At 37.2% G+C, this 20,651-nt stretch overlaps 1 protein-coding gene across 3 annotated transcripts; it reads left to right on the forward strand.

The window, feature by feature from the left end:
• Positions 1–711: 711 nt before the first annotated feature.
• On the forward strand, positions 712–19,892 carry LOC113670859 (sodium-dependent neutral amino acid transporter B(0)AT3). Of its 3 annotated transcripts, none has more exons than XM_027187054.2 (10): positions 712–923; positions 6,670–6,969; positions 12,132–12,589; positions 12,911–13,021; positions 13,588–13,797; positions 14,431–14,541; positions 15,052–15,250; positions 15,489–15,648; positions 15,761–15,923; positions 16,817–19,892. In XM_027187054.2, exons 2-10 carry the CDS (start codon positions 6,708–6,710, stop codon positions 17,066–17,068), a joined length of 1,926 nt encoding a protein of 641 aa, XP_027042855.2. In that variant the 5' UTR covers positions 712–923; positions 6,670–6,707; the 3' UTR covers positions 17,069–19,892. The 3 variants fall into 3 exon arrangements, with proteins under 3 accessions (XP_027042855.2, XP_027042857.2, XP_027042858.2); XM_027187056.2 differs by lacking the exon at positions 712–923 and adding an exon at positions 4,699–4,861; XM_027187057.2 differs by lacking the exons at positions 712–923; positions 6,670–6,969 and adding an exon at positions 9,254–9,781.
• Positions 19,893–20,651: the final 759 nt, after the last annotated feature.

Below are 20,651 nucleotides of genomic sequence, written 5' to 3' on the forward strand. Positions count from 1 at the left end.
TTTAGTGGAACACAGCTGCGTCATATAGAAATCATTTCGATTCGAGTGCGGTTCTATCGATAAGAATCAGCTTTATCAACCAGATTGCTTCCACTCCCATTACGACTGAGCAGAATTGAAGCCTTGAACACTGGTCGCTCGACAAATTTAAAGAGCGGAAGTTGTATATTTTTCGTTTTCATGACTAAATAGCACGTGGAATTTGGTTTTGGAAATGATCTGCGAACAGCGGTTGACGAAATGGAAAAATGAGCATTGTGCGCAGCTCTGTTGTGAATTAGACATTATCAAATGAGCTTTTAGAGTCCTTTTAAATGGAAATAAAGCCCCTAAAGTAGAACAATGTGACAAATTAGTAATGCATGAATGAAAAAGCGGCGGCAATTACTGTAAACACGCTCATCTCTCACTGAACAACCTTGAAAATACCAATGTTTAATCGTTGAGTATTGAGTGAAAGAAGTCTTTCTGAAAGACATATTTCCCTCGAGATTAGCACGTGCCTTCAAAACGATATTGAAGTTTCATTTTTTCTTGTTGAACTAAACTTGCGAAACAACATGTTCACGGAAATCTTACTTTCTTTTCGTTCAAACAATCCATATTTCAGAGAAATATCACGCCAAGAGCAACGTGAAGAAGAAACAAGTTCTTCATGCTTTGTCGAGGCGAAAGATACAGGTAAAACCTGAACTGTCTGACTAGAGACCCAATACCGTTGCGCAATAGATAGAGAAAGAGGAATGAATTAAGTACGACGGGGCTGATTGGCTACTTAGTTCCCGCTTGATTTGCTCTTTTGTGTGGTAGTTTATGCAAATTAAGATTTCAAGCTGGAGCGACTTTTACTTTCGACTTATTTGTGCGTATTCCACGTGGTATATAGACGGTAGTCAGTGAAGCCCTTCGGATCTCAGTTATTGGTATGTTTTGGGTGATTTTTCAGTTGATACATCTCATATTTAAATATTTTAAGACAGCTATTTGCGATTAGGTGGTCAGGAAAACCGCAGAGAGACCACCGTAGAGTTTCAAAGTCATTCAAAACACACGGTGAAACGAGGCAACAGGCACCGTAAACACGAAGAATTCGACTATTTTACTAGATTACGACTCCCTTCTTTCTACGAAATAGATTGTTCTCTGTCTTTAAGTGACTTCCGATTCATTCACTAGTTTTTTATCTTTGTGCCGGAGGGATTATTTCGATGGTTTTTAAGCGCTTGCCGTAAATCGAACATGTGAGCTCATGTAAACACAAACGTAGGCGTTGGGTCGAAGTTAAACATTAATCACTGGATGAGAAGAAACGACCAGTCAGAATTTGATGTCACACTGGGAAACTGCTTGAGACAATAAAATTTTGTTACTGAGAAAAAGGGGAAGTTAACAAAAATGGCAATGGTTTTATGAGCTAAAGGAAGTGTTTTGTTAGTTCGAAGCTCCATGTCGCTCGAAGACAAATCTTTCATAAAAATTTTCACGTGACCTTTGTAGTGTCCACGTGCACGTGGCGGGAGAACTTTTTTCTTAGATAATTCTATCATATCGTTATAGAACTAATGAAATTAATCAGCATTTTTTGACTTAGGCTATAGGCAATCTCCTTGTGAAACTTATTGCACAATTTTTGTACAGGTCTCAGTAGAGATTGTAGTATTGTTATACCACCTCACTTGAAATATGTACTCTTTACTTGAACTAAGCTTAGTTATGATTAATCCAATCATTCTAATTGTGCTTTAACGGCTCGTTTTGGATAACATAGGAAACTGATATTTTTTGCGCAAGGGAAGGTTTCTTATCATCTTTCGGAGAATTTGTACAGTTCTTTAATATATTCGAAAAATACGTTATTGTAGCGAAACAATACGTGGGTCAAAATATACGAGCAATATAAACAAAACACCGTCGTTTTAGAGGACAAAAGGATTGAACCGTGTCGCTATTTTACAGGTCACTTACTTTAAGTACAAAATAAGTGTTCCCCGATCAGTTAGATTTAAGTTTTCTAAGACGCCATGCATCGAAAGTGATAATAATATGTCCGTAATTATTTGATCATCTGACAATAAAATACAAACATATAATTAGCGGAAGAGTTTAACGCATTGTCATGTGAATAGATCGAGACAACTTTGACCCAGTCAGTGTATGCTTTCAAGGGGAAAATTTCATTTTCCTGCAGGGGATAATTATTCGACCTTTAGCAGCCACCATTTTTCGGGCGCTCGATACAGAACTCCCACAGAACATCCAGCTTTGCATTTTTTGGAAATTACCAGACATTCCAAAAATAACAAAAAATATTGATAGAGTTTTCGACAAGTTTTATCGAAATTTTGCGAAAATAATAAGAGACTCAATGACTGATAAGGAACAATGTCTTATCTGGCTTAATGAATCGATAACGAGGTCAGCGATACGTATCCTTAGCAACCAGGCCAGCAATAACTGTGGGGTTTGTATTGGAGTGCCCTGTTTGGAGAAGTCACTTTTAAAGTGTCCTGACAATATTTGTGTTCCACTGAGGTTAAATCGAAAATCCAGAATAAATAAATATTGGTTTAAGTGAGGATGTCTTTAGCAGCGCTATGATATTTGGGGACTCTTATCTCGTCATGTAGAATAATTGAAAGCAAATAGCTATAAATCTCATTAGTAGGGAGGTAAACCAGTTGGTAATTGACGAAACGCGTGATTTCGGCACTACCGAAAATGAGACTCAAATGAATCGCAAGGTAGGATTTGAAATACGGAAGTTCTCATTTCAATTCCATTCATCGCACTACTTCCGTACGTTTCAAGAAACTGCAAATGCATAGTTCCTTCCTATGCTTGCTCTCAAACCACTGTTAAAGGTATCCTTGGTGTTAAAAACTGCCGAGAAAAATCAATTTTGTTTCGAAACAGTTCGTCTCGTGTTCACGTGATACTGTTTAGGTTCCACCATCGAGTTAAATGACAATATAATTATATTTCATCCTAACAGGTGTTCGGCGCTGAGAAGTTGAAAGTTGAAAGTTAAATTTCAAATCACGCTATGTTTTCGGATTAGCACGCGATTTTGGAGGACCTGCTTACAAAACGTATTGTGTAAAACAAAATAAAGAGATGTTATTTTAATATTGTTTATTCACGCAAAGTTGGTGATTCAACAGTCTATCAATTTAAGATCGCTTGATTTAGACAACACAAAACTACAGATATCTGTAATATAAACATACCATTCAAAATTCACACGTGATTTGTGTGTGTTGTGCCGCGTGATTGGCAGTGATCCACTTTAGCTGGTTACGCGGCATGAATAGCAATTCCAGCATAGAATTTCAAAGAATTATGGCGCTTCACTTTTGAGACAACCTGCTGAGGTGTAGTCAAAATTTTTGTCATCTAATTTTCCAATATTTATGCGTAAAAGATTGGAAAAGAATATTAAAGAAACTGTGTTGCCTTGTTACGAAGTGGCACATGCAGAAAAATCATCTCTCTTCTTCTCGCAAAGTAGCCTTGCAGAACGTAGAATTCCCCATTTTCTTAAAAAGAGAGTTAGTGTTTCGAGTTTGCGGAGCATAGAAAGTTCAACCAAAAATAGAACACGTTATCCGCAGGCATGCTTTTATATAAGCTTCGTTAACAAGCTTGCCCTCCGCGCACGCGATACATTTGTAATACAAAACAAATGATTTCAACAAACCAGAAAAATAACGTTAAGTCATTGAAGAGACCTGAAATTACAGTTCTGCATCATCCATGAGTTATAAAAAATATCTTGATAACCTCTCGACCGCAAATGTGACTCAGAAACACCATCATGTGAAACCAAGTGAAACTATCCCTTGACTTTCGGTTAAGGTAGCGTGACTTGTCTTGTTGCACCGCGACCCGTAAAAGTAGGTTTCACGGTTCACTTTCACTGGAAACGTGTCAAGAAGATAAGAATCTACTTGACATATTGAACTGTTTTACAAAGACGCAAAACCGAGTTACGTGCGTTTAAACAACAATGAAAGGCCTCGAAGCTTCAAAACCCGTGGGAAACGTTTTTTTCTTGTTTTCCTTCAAAAGCTTTCTAATACTGGCGCTGAATTTTATTTCAATAGACGTACAAATATATATCCATAAGAAGTAAATGGAAATTGAAAAATGTAAAGGTCGCTCCTAATACGAGACAATTCAATATCTTAATCATCCAATCACTTGGCAAATTTGGTGTATGTATTTTACTTGTTATGGAATTGTTTCTCCCTCGTGCAAAAGATGAATTAAAACGTGTCTTGAATCGCCACTAACAAATTTTATGGATTCACAAACAAAAGCCAACTTGCCGGTTCTCAAGCCTTTTAACAATGTGGTGGCGAATGACGAAATATCAACTTTTGATCTTGTATAATCAAACGCTCTGAATTAGAAATCCGCCTTGAGCCTGTTTCAGTTGAGCACGAAAATCTTAATGTTTATGCTTCCTGTGGAGTGACTCAACTGATACTTAACAGGGACCTTAGCGGGAAAAGCATAGAAATCCGTACTCGTAAAGTTTCCACCAAAATACAGACACTCGGTGTGAATTAATTAAAAAAACAACGTAAATGTCAGTAACGATTGCTAGCCGCTATTGTCCTAAAAATTCACTGTATGTCTTGGAAAGCATTCAAATATCTTTGAGACATGACAAGTCTAAAAGCTGACATCGGTTACAATTTGTAAATATGCCACATCCTGTCAATGCCGGGAAGAGACCGGCAGAAACGCACGGGTTGAAATTTCCAAATAAAAAGAGCTCTCTAAATCTTTGCCAAGTTAGTAAATCGCTCTTCGTCCCTGTGCCAAGTATTTCGCGGCTGTCGATCAACTCTAGCAGGTAAGGACTATATCATAGATATCATTCTAAAATATTTTCCATAATTCATGGCTTCCACAGTTCAGCCCATTCATCAGTATATTTTCTGTGCAGTGCAGCAAAACAATAAGTCACACACTCCCTTTGAATGGCCGTATTTTGAAACCGAATTTTCTCTTGAAACATCATAAAGAATAAGTAAATCATACTCTTGATTTTCAAAAGCCAATTTTAAGTTAATATTGTTATGAATTGCTGGTACATCCCCATAGCACATGGGAAAATGGAAGATTAATAAATTACCAGCTTTTTTCCGCATTACTAAATATTTGGTGATCATATATGAGGGTTCTTAATTGTGTACTACTAAAGAGTACATCACCTACAAACAGAATACATTTTACCCCATAACCAGGGAATTCAATTGAAATTGAAACGTGTGTATTGTTGCCCTTACAACTGTATTGCGCCACGATCAAATTCTTGAATTGAAAGAAGGAGAAAGTTCCGGCCTTTACAGGTTTCAGACTCGGTTGAACAAAACTGAGCTGAAATATAACGTCTCTTGTCGTCAGTTTGCCAACTGGCGACCAAATTTGTGGGAATTTTGCTCTGTACGTCAGAGAAAACGTATTTCTTTCCCACTTAAAAACTTCGAACTTTTCAAGCGATCGTGACCTTGAAGTTGTCGCGCCTCGCGTGATTTTCGCAAGGTACACGAGGCCCCAGGACATCATCAAACCTTGGCGGGAAATTTCTCGGCTTCCTGAAAGCGAGGCCCTCTTGATGCGTCACATGGTATTTGTTTCCCTACCGAAGTGAAATTTATTCCGTGTGGGGAGTTTGTAAAACCTGAACATCATCGAATATAAGTTCAAGTCATGAATTGAAAAGCTGTATAGCGACGATGATAGGGGACCTTAGCGCCTTGAAAAAACTGCCTTCTCCTTGAAGGACAGAGACAAACATTATAGCCCCTGAACAATGAAATCATTTTCCTACACGAGTTCACACTTGGCTCACCTCAAGAGAGTCACTTGTTTTCTTGTTTTGACAGCTTTGTTGACGAAAGTAGGAGCCAACTCTGACGTCACAAAGAGATGAGTTTGTGAAAGTAGTCAACTGGGGTTCTATGTGATTTTTATTTTATTTATTTTTTTTTTTGGTCAGTAACCACGTAGAGAGGCCTTTAGTTTTCGAGGAGGCGTTAGGATCTCACATAAGTTCTTTTTCGATCAAAAAAAGAGGGAAACCTTTCGCTTCGCATGATCACTCAGAATTTTTTTTTCTGATATCGATACGGATCAGCTGTGACCGAGGTCGAATGAGACAATTTTACTCGAGTTTCTTAAACTTTTTTCTTAAAAAGCTGAGAGTATTATTTTCAATTTAGCCTGTGTTTAAAGTCAGACCATTGATCGAGGAAAATATTCCAGTGATAACAGCTATTACCGGTAACCACCGAATGTTAAACATTTTCTCCGAATCGTCTTGACAAATTTCACATTTATCGTGGTCACTAATTGCAAACTTGCTGATAAAGGGTCTTTTAAACATTCGAGAAACGAGAAAGTATGAGCTCCTGCATAAATATAATACAAGAAACAGAATCGAAGCTCTTGTGAGCAATTTTTCACACGTTAGCTGAAAGTATCAGGGAGTAAAATTCAGCGCGAAGGAGGTTCACCAAAATAAGACCATTTGGATATAAAATTCAGCGCGTAGGAGGTTCACCAAAATAAGACCATTCGGATATCAACTAAGCCTGGTCAGCTGCTTTCCGCGTGACCTGAATTGATGGTGTTCAATTGTTGTGTTTTGTGTTGCAGGGTCGTAAACAGTGAGTTCATTATTCAGAGGTTTGGAAATGGCCAAAGAAGAAGATCTTGAGTATTCAGACACCAAGAAAATCACCTTCAACGTCGAGAACGAGGAAATTGGGGAGATCAATAATCCGCATCCGACCACCGACATAGAAAGTAATGGAGTAACAGTTCGAATTTACGAAGCTGATAGCGACCGTGGCAAGTGGGGCAATCAAATAGAGTTCATTCTCGCTGCCATCGGATTTGCGGTTGGTCTTGGAAATGTATGGCGTTTTCCCTATCTTTGCCAGAAAAATGGTGGAGGTAATATAGCATTTTCTCTACTACTTGTTTTGTGTGGAACTGTGTAAAACCTTCCCGCTCAGGAGTTCAGCGGACGAAGAATTAACGGAAAAAAAGAGCTTTTGTCGAAAAAAAAAGATCTTAATTTCCCTAGCTATGAAATTATCTAGGTATTTCACATGAAAATTCTGTTTCTGCGGAAAGAATACTTTTTTCCACGTGTTTCATCGAGTTAAAACATGTGATATTTTAAATTCATCAATAGAACCTTTCATGTGATAAATTGACTGATTTTACAACCAACACGAAACTAAAGTTTTCGCTCTATTTTTCTAAAAATTCCTGCTGGACTTTAAAGACTTTTCAAGGTTTCTTTCTTTCCTAGGACAAAGTCAGCCTCACAGTGTCTCTTCTCTGCTCTTATTCCCCTCTTCCTCGTTGTATTCTCCTTTACAAGTAAACAAAGCTTTTCCGCCATTCATTCGCATTTGACCACAATGACGAAGTGAAAAATTTGCGTTTCCGAAATGCGCCACCATTCCACAAAGTGCATGTATCTTTTGAATATCTCTGCTGCTATATTAACAGAAACGTTTATTCGAGAACCTTTTGTGGAAATGTGAACAAATGTAAAATAAACCGTGAATTACTATACGCCACAGACGATTTAGGTAAATCGATTTGCATGACCACGAACGTGGTCAGTCGCAAAGGTTAAATATCCTTACACACTTTAAAGTGAAGTGGATTTACGAAGAAACAAAATGCCGTTAAATTCATTAGTTTTCTTTCTGTATCGAAGCTCCATTTCAAGCCCATCACTAGTACAAGCAAATCAAATCAATATTTTTTGCCTTCGTTCCTATTCTATTAGCATAATGATTTAACTTTCCACTGCGATCTCGTTTGCCAGCTAACTTCTGTTCTCCTATATAAGTGGTTACCTCGCCAGAAATTCGTATCAATCACAAAATTAATTTTAACTCTATATCGTTAAATCGAACGAAAAGGGCGATTACTTCGAAGAACAGAGGGCAATTTATTTTTCATAATCAATGGCTTGTAGGAATCTGCCTTCGTTCATATTGTATCACGTGTATTTGTTTACGTTTTTCTTCCCGCCTTTATTTTCGCGCATGATGTGTCATGTGACCAGAATTTTTTTATTTTTTTAGCAACATACTTTATTTTTCAATATTTTACCCCGCCGGCTGTTTCTTTTCATTCCTTTTGTAGAAAATTTTATCTTTTTTTTTTTGCAACCTGATATTCTCGATGCTCATGATATGTTACGCTTCAATATATCTGGAAAAAAAATTGTCGACAAATTCATATCACTTCTTGTAAAAAGTGTATTAAAACTATCTCTCCTTCCCTCAAGAACAAGCAGAAATAGCATTGTCTTAACGTAAAGCCTAAGAGCAAACTGGTTATGATTGTGTTACCAGCTTAATTCAGTAACACCTAAACCGTGATATTCGCAAGTTCAAAGTCAAATCACAGGAAAATCTTGAAAATTGGGAGGATTTATTTTCAAGGTCTTTTTTCGCCACAATTGCCTGATTTCTAGGACAATAGTTCGGTAAGTTCTGGGATCAAGTTATTGATATAGAGGTAATTGAATTTCACATACCTTCGTGCCGTCTTGTTTGCATGTGGTTTACATCTTCAATGTGATATGCAAACGGCATCTCTGGTCTACTTATTAACTACAAACGAAAATTGGGGCAAACGGAAATTGCTTCCATTTCCAAATACAATGAAACTAACAAGTCAACTTGAAAACAGAAGTTGTGTTTCCCGAGCTGTAATGTAAATGGGCAGTAAAAATCACTGTAACAAGAGCTGTACGAAGTCTGCTGCAACAGTTACACGACGTAGGCCGAAAGATTATCTTCAAACTTACCTCGGTTTTTGTCTTATTCTCGGGCAGCTAACTGGAAGGTAGTAGGCAGATGATTCGAGGTAGATGTCCTCGTTACGAAGCGAAGACGAATTTTCACGATCGTATTTGCGCTGAAATTCGATTTGATGGGTCGTTTCCTAAATTATCCAAAGCTCTGCAGGATACCTCCGAACAGGCTTGAACCGATGTCCCCGTAAGTCTACAACACAACTCATGTAAACAAAGAGTTTTAAAACTAAAAGAAAGTCTGCGAAGTTGCACCTCTTTTGTCCAGAAATGTTTAACCATCTGACTTTTGTGGACGTAGAGAGTAAATAGAGTTTGAAGATCAAATAAATTAACCCAAAAACGCGGCAAAAAGATTGGCACCTGCCAATTATAATCTACCGGAGTCGGAATGGTTTTCTTCTAGTTCATTCAAACTTTGGCCTTCACAAGTAGCGTAGTACTATTTTACAGTGAGAGGAATTCGGATCATTATTAAGTCGTGCGATTTAGAGCTTTTCTTCGAGAAAGAAGTAGCCTAAGGGAACGTAAAGTGAAGACTCCAGAGGTCATGAGTGAAATTTGATCTTCCCACGTGCATTGCATCCACCAGTGTTTGTTTTCATATGCTCCTCGAGGTGAAGCAAGTGCGCATTTGATATCCGTCCGTTCGCTGAAAAGGAGGTTTCTTTCCAGCCATGTCTTCAGCAGATCAAAAGGATGGCGTCGTAAACGTAACTGTCACGGATGCTCTGGAGAAAAATTTAGAAATCCAGGAACAAAAATCAGCCAAAAATGGCGATGTTGTGCCAGAGGTGGCTGTGGCGGACGACAGAGGAGGATGGGGGAACAAGATAGAATTTATTTTGGCCACTGTTGGCTTCGCGGTCGGTCTTGGAAACATATGGAGATTTCCTTATCTTTGTCAAAAAAGCGGAGGAGGTATTTTATCCGATATTTGTACCTGTTTGAGGCCTTTTTGTCCGGGGCAAACCTTAACATATAATCGGTTGAAAGGTTACGTACTAAACCCTAGAGGAGGTCCACCCCTCGATTATTATTAATCACAGGTTAAATTGGCAGACTGGCAATCTTATTTGTATTATTGATAACTAAATAACGCCTATTTCAAAATTTTTCGGATTAAGATTAATTTACCGTCTTCGGTCTGAATAAATTTGTGCATGAAAATAATATTCAAAAGCAATCTTGGGTCAGACCTTAACTATTGACGGGAAATTAACATCATGGGTATTTGAAAATCGTCTTAGAGATATCGTATTACCCTTTTTTTTTACTGCTTAACTGGTGAAGGGCTTTGTTTAGTTCTACCTTACTGGATGCAGAAGGCGAAACCGATTAAAGTATTGTGGTCTTTTTTTTTTTAAATAGACCTGTACGCGACACGTATTCGCTCGTTTAGATGCAAACGATTCTCTTGTTTGTTTAGCTTAAGTGCGTCTGGCTGATTTTATCGACGATGAACATTTCCTCCGCAAAATACGAAGAAACAGGTCGCTCCATTCAGAAAATTGCGTGCTTCGCTTATCTCAGATATTTTTATGTGTGTGTTTGCGCTGATTCACGCCAAAATTCCCGCGTTCAGTTTTTTACCTTTCAGTACTGAAGCATCTCAAAGAATTGCCAGACAAATGATTTTGTAAAAGACTTTAATGCGAGACAAATGGATCGGTCTTCTGTCGATCGGAACGTTCATAGTAGAATGATTTATATTCGGATACTGTCACGCTCTCGGACGTGTGTGTGACTGGTTCATGCTAAGGCTCTTTTGTGACAAGCCGCAACCCGCCTTTGTGTTGCCCAATGCGTTTCACAACAATATTTCACAATGGTTTTGAACATAAATTTATTTGTCAAGTGGCTGTAGTTGTTGTAAAATAATGTAATCAAGGTCGCTTTGTTTTCTTTTGTTAATCTTTAGTGATAACATGAATATTATCAACAGATAAGCGCAAATTAAATTTGGATTGGGTCTGTTCACACTGAATGTTGATTAGGCAGTCCAAAGGATGAAAAAGTGCGCTGTTTGAGGGCCGGTTATTCACCAGAGATCAAACTTGAGCCGCGGTTTCAGATAATTGTTTAAAGTAAGTCATCGTTTTTCCAGGGACAAATCAACACTGTTCACAAAAATCAGCATTTAGATGAAGCATGAGGATAGTTTAAAACATGGTTTTGCACAGATTAACTGCCCTTTGTATCTTGTAGGAGTGATGCTCTGTAATTGCATCTTCATGAGATAATTATTTACTTGATGTGTCATTGTTTATTGTAGCAAAACAGATTAGAGACAGTTGTATGTGGTTGTGCAAGAAATTCAAAACAACTCTTTGTTTAAACATAGAAGATTTTACATCAAAATATTTACAGTCACTAAAATATCAGTCAGTGCAATATGCTTGACATACATTTTCCACCTTTTCGTTTGTCAAAGCTATAAATGCAAACAGATTCTCTGGAAATGGACTTACTTCTGACAGTGTTTCTTAAAGGAATATTTATTCATTGCTTTGTCCTTTTACTTGAAATTTACATGTTTTTACCAATAATTGACATTCCAGAATTTACTTCAGTTTATCAGTTCGGGAGATAGATTTGCCAGAGGTTCTTTGAACATGAGCAGAGTGATAACAGTCATCAATATTTCATATTCCATACAATTTTGAGGTTCTAAAGATTCAGTAATTGACTGTTGTAAATTATTTGCTGAAATTTTTAATCCAACAGTTCAATAAAACAGTAGATCTGTATCATATGAAATCAAAATGAAGATGATCTTGACATTGCATGACTTTTTAAAACATCCAAGTATTGTGATAATTGAGCTTCTGGGGATTTTTTTTCTGATGTGCCCCCTCCCCCCTGCTCCAAAAAGAAAAAATTGTGTTCTCCCATAGTGTAATGTTGCATTGAAAATCAGAGATTAGACTAGATGGCTTTAAAGTGTTAGGAACGGGGGCAGCTAAAATGGTTTATTCAGAGGGAGACAGAGAAATTACAGCAAGACAAAAAGACTTCCCCTTCCTCTCCTAGTAGTTTTTACTTGTAGTTTGGTTGCTCAGACATTTGTAAAATACAACAAGGAAGGGGAAGTACCAGCCCTACAGCCACTTTAGTCTGAAATCTACTCCTGAATACAATTTAAGATTGTTTTCTAATCTATAAGATGTTTGTCTCTGTGAGCTCATAGGTAACTTAACCAACAAACAATTATGAAGCACTTCCTATACAAAACATGTATCAGTTTAACAAAACTATTTTTCATTTACAGGTGCATTTTTGATTCCATACTTCTTAAGTCTTTTCCTCATTGGTATCCCACTGTTCTTCCTTGAGCTTGCCATTGGCCAGAGTCTGCGACAAGGATCTGTTGGAGTATGGAATGCCATTCACCCATACCTTGGGGGTGTTGGTTATGCCTGTGTTGTTGTCTGTCTACTTGTGGGAATGTACTACAACATGGTCATTTCTTGGTGCTTCTACTATCTGTTTGCTTCATTTCAAGACCCTCTACCATATTCCACGTGCCCCAGACTGGATAATGGCACATTGCTAGAAGAGTGTAAAGAGGCTGGTCGCACACAGTTTTACTGGTACAGAAAAGCCCTTGATGTGACTCCATCCATTGAGGAAAGTGGTGGTCTTGTTTGGCATCTTGTCCTTGTGCTGTTAGTGGCTTGGGCTGTAGTGTTCCTGTGTATGATGAGAGGTGTTCAGTCAGCAGGAAAGGTAACTCATAACTGGTTACTCTATGCTTATATAAGACTGTATTGAGAGGGACAATTTTAGTCCTAAAATCCACTAAAACCTCAATCATCTTCAGTGCCAATTCCAAAGGTGCAAACTTTTGGGAATATTAAAATCGAGGATGTTTGGTTTAGACTGTCTTACTCCCCTCCCTCCCCCCCTTACTCCCAATTTAACATAAGTCCACTTTGTCCAAGTCTCTTTCACTAACTGACGAGGCTAAATGGATGAACATAATCCAAAAATTGTTGGAAAAGGTCTGATAAGGACTCTACTAGTGTTGGTTTATTTATCAATTTTAAGGCTGTGTACTTTACTGCTACATTCCCTTACATTGTCCTGACCATCTTCTTTGGTCGTGGTGTCAGCTTGGAAGGTGCTGGTGCTGGAATTGCTCACATGCTGAAACCCCAGGTTAGTGTCTGGTCTTTCAATAAAATGTTTGTCAGGGACCTTAGAATATTACAGTGTTTGGTTGCAAATATCCAATGATCTAATCAAGTACCACACTTGAGGAAGGTTTACTATTGTGCATATCACCAACTATGCCTTTTGTGGGCTTACACTGGGATGCCATAAAGGAAAGAAAGACTTAACCCTTGACACCCCAACATCAGTATGCATATTCTCTGTACTGTTCTTTATACATTTCCGAAGGTGCTGACAAGAAGAATTTGTTTACCAATCAAAAGCTTTTTTCATTGATGATTCTTTTTTTTTATTCTCGTGACATTAATCTGTGATTCAGGGGTGATATTGTGGGGAGAAATTAGATGGTAGTCACTTTTAGGGTTTAAAGAGTTAAGAAATTTTTGAAAAAAGAAAAAGGACGAAGGATTTCATGAAAACAGAAGGTCAGCAGTGATAGGAGGGTTTTTTGCTGGATTAGCATGGTTGAAATCTCTGTGTTGTCACCCTATACTAGTGGCTCAATGGATTATTCATCCATTTCTTCATCATCCCCAAATTTCTTATTGCAGTTTTCAAAGCTCGCAAATCCTCAAGTGTGGCTGGAAGCTGCTACACAAATTTTCTTTTCTCTAAGTGTGGCCTTTGGAGGACTTATTGCCATGTCCAGTTACAATCCAGTGCACAACAACTGCCACCGCGATGCTATTATGGTCTCATTGATCAACTGTGGAACATCAGTGTTTGCCAGTATTGTTATTTTCAGCATCCTTGGATTCAAGGTTTGCCATAAGATTATTATGCTGAGCCTTTTATACACTTTACCCTTATCCTGTTACTTGTAAAGATAACACAATGCTGATATTGTTGGTATAGTCTTCTGTCAAACTCCCTAAAACTATTTTTTTTCTTCTTTTGAGTTGATGTCTATAATTGTATCTTTCAAGAGTTTAAGTTGAGAATCACATCGTGTTGAAGAACTGGAAAGGACCAGTTTTGTATTTGTAACTTTTGTGAAATCAAGAATTTTTCTTCCCAATAGATGACCCCCACAATGTTAAATTGTGTATTATTTATGGTTTAACTGTTTATGCAGTATACTTAAATATGTTCCACTCATTTTTCCTATGCTTTCCAATTTTTCTTCCTTTTAATTTTTTACTCTCATTCTTTGGGAGTAACAAAAATCTAACTTCTAGCTTTTAAGTTGGTGAAACCAGGCAATTTTCTCAGTTTTTATTCACCCGATCTGTTATTTCAACATTATTTCTGGATCTGTAGTACTTAATATTTTAGTCTGCAACCCTATTCATCTCTTTCCTTTAGAACTAGAAAATACTCTCTTACTTTACTTCAGAGAGCTTTGTTGTGGCATCACTTGTAGGTAAACATTTTAATATTTGGTATCTTTTTAGGCCACTCGTTCTTTCCATGATTGTCAAGAGTTTTATGGAGCCATAAACAACACTAATGGAACTGACTTGGTTGCTTTGAAGTGTAAGGACTTGGAATATTGGCTTTCAGAGGTAAGGCGGAGGTTATCTTATTGCAATAACCAGAAGAATTCATGCATTATTTCGAATAAAGGTACACACAATAAAAATGATATTGATGTCAATCTAGCACAGATCAAAATATGTTACTACGTAGGTCATTTGGATAACTCTTCATTGCATAAAGATTTAAATATGTACATGTTAGAAGTGGGCGAGTACATGTTTTGTTTTCATAGTTGTTGCTATATGCTATCTTCACTTATTGTTGTATACCATTTATGTTGTAATATGTATGCCAAAGACTTGACTATCACACAAAAGCTCAAAACAAATACAACAAAAAACTGGATCTAGGAGGTTGAGGTTTTTATCTCACATTCCTGGTACAAATCTTTAAAATTCAAGTACTCTATTTTGCTAATTGTTTCCATGCCGTATCAATCCTATAACCGCTAACCACATACCAGGCTATTCCCACTGTGATTCTCAGTTGCTTGTGCATGCACAGATCTTCAAGGTGATGTTTCTTTAATTTTGCAGTCTGCATCTGGCCCTGGTCTGACATTCATTGCTTTCACTGAGGCTATAGTCAAAATGCCTGCCTCACCCCTCTGGTCTGTGCTGTTCTTCACAATGTTGCTGACCCTTGGACTTGGCAGCATGTTTGGAACTCTGGAAGGAGTCATCACCCCATTTTACGACATGAAAATTGTACCATGGAGGAAAGAGATCATGACTGGTAGGTGTCTTGGTCTTTAAAGTTGTATGTTTAGTGTTCAAAATGTCTGTTTAAAGCATGGTATCTCACTGGTGGCAAAGAATTTCTTTTGTCATATCTTGTTCATCAGTGTGCATGTCATGAGGTATAGAATGTTGTGAGATATGAAATATAAATAGCTTTCAGGGCTCTCTTAGTTTGGCCACTTCAGGAATAACTAGTAATGTTAGCATAACTTAACCATGGGATTTATTTGCAGGTATCATCTGTGTCTTCTGTTACATCACTGGTTTACTGTTTACCCAGCATTCTGGACAGTACTGGCTCCAGATGTTTGATAACTACTGTGCTACACTGCCTCTGCTGTTCATCGGCCTGTTTGAACTTGTTGGTGTCAGTTACATCTACACAATTGAAAGGTAAGAGTACTTTACAAAACTCAGTGGAGGAGCCATGATTGGAGGTCTTTGTGTTATATTTATGGTTTTTCTTCAAAGCTGCTCTGACATCTTGTTCTTTTCCCCTCAACAGGTTTGAAGATGACATACAGTATATGATTGGCTTCAGACCACATGCATACTGGAGGATCTGCTGGCGCTATGTATCACCTTTCCTCATTTCTGTTATTCTCATTGCTAGCATCATCAATCTAGCAATCACACCTATGACATATTCAGCATGGGATCCTAATCTTGTAAGTGTTCTGGCCAATTTTGTCCAATGCATGCTAAAGTTTGTCAAAACTATTAAAAATTGTCAAATATAATTGGCTATTAGCTGCCTGATTTTAACACTAGTAGGATAGTCAGTGCATTGTACTTATAAATGAACATTTTAATGGGACAGGTTATGTGTTTTGCCTGCTCTGTAGTCATACAAATTTGTTGATCACTGGTAATTGTTGAGTCAACTTGGGTTGTATTCCTAATAATAATTAAACTGAATTGAAAGAGCTATGAATTTTGTAATGCAAACCAACTGCATGGTCAAAAGGTTACAATAGTAACTAGAAGTTGTAGAAAAAGTACAAAGAAACACAGGTATAAAAAAAGCAACAGAAGTACAGTAGAGCTAAAAGATATATCTATGGATGGGAGAAAACAGGATCTGAAGGTTAAAGAGTTAACCTTTAAAAGTAAATTATAATTACAACTGTAGAAAGACAGTGGTAAGGTTTGCATCACAAACCTAATCATGGGCCTACACTGTCCACACATTAACATGGACAATTTCATTACAGTAAATGGTTTGAACCTGGTGGTAACATGTAATAGTGTAGTTTGATTGTCCGGGTGAGTGTAGTCCTGAGAAGGGCTGTTGCCAGTAATGATGACTTTTCACCATTACTGACAACAGTCCTTCTCAGGACTACACTCACCTGGATGATCAAACTGCACTTTGACAATTTTATTGTTGTCCACTTTCAAAAGTATCTGTATTTGTCTGTTCAAAACATAACATTTCACAAGCAGATAAAGATTAGGTGATGAATGTGGCTTTAAAGAGGTTTGAGGTATAACTACTTCTACATGTCACATACAGGTTGAAACCAAGTTAACCTTTTTTCCTTCTGTTTGGTCTTTTCAGTCCAAGACAATGGACTTAAATTATCCTGGATGGGGCTATGCTGTCATTGTCCTCCTTATATCAACGTCAGTGCTCTTCATTCCTATCTTCGCTTTACTGCGTTATTTTGGGATCTTGAAGTACAAGAAGCCAACCCCTCAACAGGGTGCTGGTGATGGTGTCCCTCCAGGATCAATCACTCCATCAATGTCTCGTGTCCCTCTGCCACCCATGGAAGTACCATTGTCTGGAACTCGAGATGATGAGGATTGACACTAAGAGTGTGGTAATTGTGAACAAGATCTCCCTAAAAAACACCTGTCACCTGACAGTTGGCTGACAGTCTGTGAGACAGATAGCTGACAGACAGCCAACAGTAGGCCAACTGTTAGCTGACAGTTTTCAGCAGACCTGTTGGGTGACAGTCAGTCAACAGTCAGTATAAGTGATTCAAGGTATACAGAGTAACTTCAACATTAAAAAGTATACATTAATTACAGTCAAATTTTTATTTTTCCTTTTATTCTTGGGTCTATTACTAATATTGGTAACCTGTTGGTTAACTTTCAGCTGACAATCAGCTGACAGGGTTTTTCAGGGAGCTCTTCTTTACAATTGCAAAGTTTGTAGTTGCTTTCCCTGCTTAATTAGCAGTTTTGTACGGGTATTGAAACTTTGATGTAAGGAGGAAGGGTAACACTCAGGTTCACCTACAAAACTGCCAGCTAAGTAAGCAAACTTAAAGCTAATGTAAATAATTTAGCTTTGGGGTTCGAGGGTGATTTCTCTTCCTTTTTATCTGTATAAAGTCAACCAAAATATAAAAAGGTGTTGTCCTTGCCTTAAAATCTAGAGTCTTTTACAAAAATATTAAAAATTTAGTTGATAAAGATATTTAGTGGGCGTCAGGTTAAAGTATAGGACACAGGTGTACCTTGCAAATAATTAGCAGAGTCATTTGTAGGAGGTGATAGAATTGTTTTGGGTTTTTAAATGTTAAAGTACAATCCAAACAATGATGCATGTATGAACTGCACCCACTGCTTTTTAGGGCTGTACATGTTCATGTATTTACAGGCCTGTCAATGTGCATCCTCAGGACTCCAGAATGCTAGTATCAGGTCCAAACCTCTCAACTCACCTTACTCAGTTCAAATGATATTTCACAGTGATAACCTGAGTTGTTGTGATTTGTGGGTAGTGGAATTTTTCACTCCATTAACTTTTGTTGGTGCATCTTCTGGCAGTTGCACAAATGGCTATTGTTTGCAATAATTATTGTTTTCATCTGTTATAGTGTAGTGTTTCTTCAGTTATGTGGATAGTTTTAACCAGCCATATACCTAATTTTAATAATGGTAAAGCAAATGTCTTTGAACAACAACTTTCTCTACTGCTCTGATCTTAATTTTCAACTTGCCTTTCATAAGTGATGCCATGATGTCATGGTTTAGTATATCAGGTGCATTGTCTGCCAACTGCAGGACAGTTGTGAAATTTTCAACACACGTGTATGTGATTTTAGGTATTTGTGACTTTATTTGAAACTAATTAAACCAAATTGGTCCTGGTGACTTTGCAGATAAAATGTTTATCATCCTTACACCTGATATTCTTGACCAGAATTGAAATCTGAAGCCAAACAGAAGAAACTAGCAAATTCATTTGAGCTTTGGAGAAATAACATATTTTCTGTGTTATTGAATATTCAAGATGAATTAGGGCAACTTTGTGAGGGGAAATTATAAAAAGGAAAGTTGGTTCAAAGCAGGGTGGCTTAACTAACCTTCCATTTACACAGGATACTTTTTTCTGACATTGCCTTGTATATGAACTCTCCTTACTGATCACGTTTAAAAGAGGTTTGTACCTTTTCTTGTCATTCTCAAACTTGATAAGCTCCATTCAAGCCTTAAATTACAGAGATTGTATGTATTAGTGTAGGTATGTGATACTTTTTTTCTTTGGAGACAGGTTTTGGCAATAGTTGAAGTGAACATACTTATACTCCACTTGAAGCCTGAAAACACATCTCATTCCTAGCACTACTGTTGTATTACAAGCTGTTAGTAGGCTTGTTTTGCTGTTTTGCTTTGGAAACTAAAATTTATCCTTTAGATATTGAATCCATCCTTCTGTTGTAGTTCACAAATTACTTTTAACATGCAATGAAAATATTTCTGTTAAAATTCATCCAACTTTCATCACAATTTTGCAGAGAACTTTGTCATGCAGAAATCTTCATATTCATTGCTTTCATTCACTAAATTAAAAAGAGGACCATTAAGGAAAATGATCTAGCACAGTATACTTTTACAGAACAGTACTTGATGGATACAATTAGAAAAAATTTAACTTTCAAACTAGAATGCAGGGACAAAAGTATGTAATTTTAAGAAATGTAGTCCCTATTGATGTTTAGCTTCAAACACAAATATTTCTAATTAAAAGGAGCAACTCGTGTATTTTTTTCCAAAAACATACCTAATGTTTGCATAATTTAGCACTGAAACAATCTCTCATTTAAATCTTTGGGTTTGTCAGAAAATTTTTACTTAATAATTTCATTTTCTTTTTAGTAGACAGACAATAGATTTGGGGGTATTCCAGAATGGTAGAGAATGAAACAAGTAAAATAAATTATAGCTACTATCTTGAAAAGTTGAGGCTCAAGTTTTCAAGATTGCAAAACGTGACTGGGCTGCTTCAATTAAAGGCTTGCTGTAAAATAATAGCTTGAGTGTGATGTAAGTTGTAGTATGATAATGATAATTTGGTAAAGAATTACTTCATTGTATGGGTTAGGAGGAGATTTTTAACTTTTTAGTATTTTGTTGTCTACAATTAATATCTTGCCCTGATTTTAGACTCGTCAGTTATAATATTTGTTTAGATTCAAATGTATTCATAATTTGAAGACATTTTTGAGCCAGCGTGATGTATTTTATGGCCATTTTAACACTTGACTCTTTATAACGGGAGTCTTAGTAAAATTAATGCTACATTTTTGCAGTTATTTAGTTATTGGAAGCTTATCAGTCAAGTCGACTAGTGTATAATGTGAAATGAAATAAACTTATCTTGTTATCACAGTCAACTCATTTGTTTTGGTCATTTTAACTATGAACCGAAGTACTAGCTCCTAGTCACATTTTGAGGTATACTGGCATAGCCAAAGTAATCACCCCTGGAGTGAAAAGGGGAGGGGGAGGTTACTCCGGTTTCTTGATGTCAAGTACACCATTGCCAACCATAACCGGGAAGTAGTGCTTACCTTTTAAGATTTAGGTAAAGATTTTGAGATTGGAAATATCCTTCTGCTTCACGAAGTTAACGAGATTATTGCTGTTTTTCTTGTGTTTCTACATCAGGCGAAGGAATTAAAATCGAATAACAAGGAAAAAGTCCCACAATACTTATGAAGCGAGTTGCATAGCCACTTTCTATCAACAAGGAGTGCTGGATAATGATTGATAAATTAATCAACTCACCAAAGACGGTGTTAAATTCTTTTTATTTTGTGTAAGCTCCACAGAGTTTGCACGAAAGGAGAAGCAAAAGTACATGTCGTTGATTCTAGTATCACTATAGTTGCCACCACCATCTCACCAGAATGCGTCAGGGCCAGATCGTTGTTCATATAGAGGAACCATTCCACCCGTAAAAAAAAATTATTCGTTGATTTCTCAAAAGTTTTCATTATCTCAATAGGACTTAGAGGGATGGTTTGGCTTGGATTTTAATCGTGAACAACTCTAGATCTATTAATATTGTAGATCTAGATTATAGATCTAGATCTATTGCCCATTTAAAAGTTTGGGGAGGGCCAGTTGGGGTTTTGGGACGTGGCTCATCT

Source organism: Pocillopora damicornis, chromosome 2 (genome assembly GCF_964200805.1).
Source record: "Pocillopora damicornis chromosome 2, jaPocDami1.2, whole genome shotgun sequence".
Classification (NCBI taxonomy): Eukaryota; Metazoa; Cnidaria; class Anthozoa; order Scleractinia; family Pocilloporidae; genus Pocillopora; species Pocillopora damicornis.

Excerpts from the sequence above, each read along its gene's own strand:
- LOC113670859 (XM_027187054.2), top strand. The coding sequence starts at position 6,708 with ATGGCCAAAGAAGAAGATCTTGAGTATTCAGACACCAAGAAAATCACC. Across the intron at positions 6,970-12,131 it reads TTGCCAGAAAAATGGTGGAG|GTGCATTTTTGATTCCATAC; the intron begins GTAATATAGCAT and ends TTTCATTTACAG. Across the intron at positions 15,251-15,488 it reads GAGGAAAGAGATCATGACTG|GTATCATCTGTGTCTTCTGT; the intron begins GTAGGTGTCTTG and ends ATTTATTTGCAG.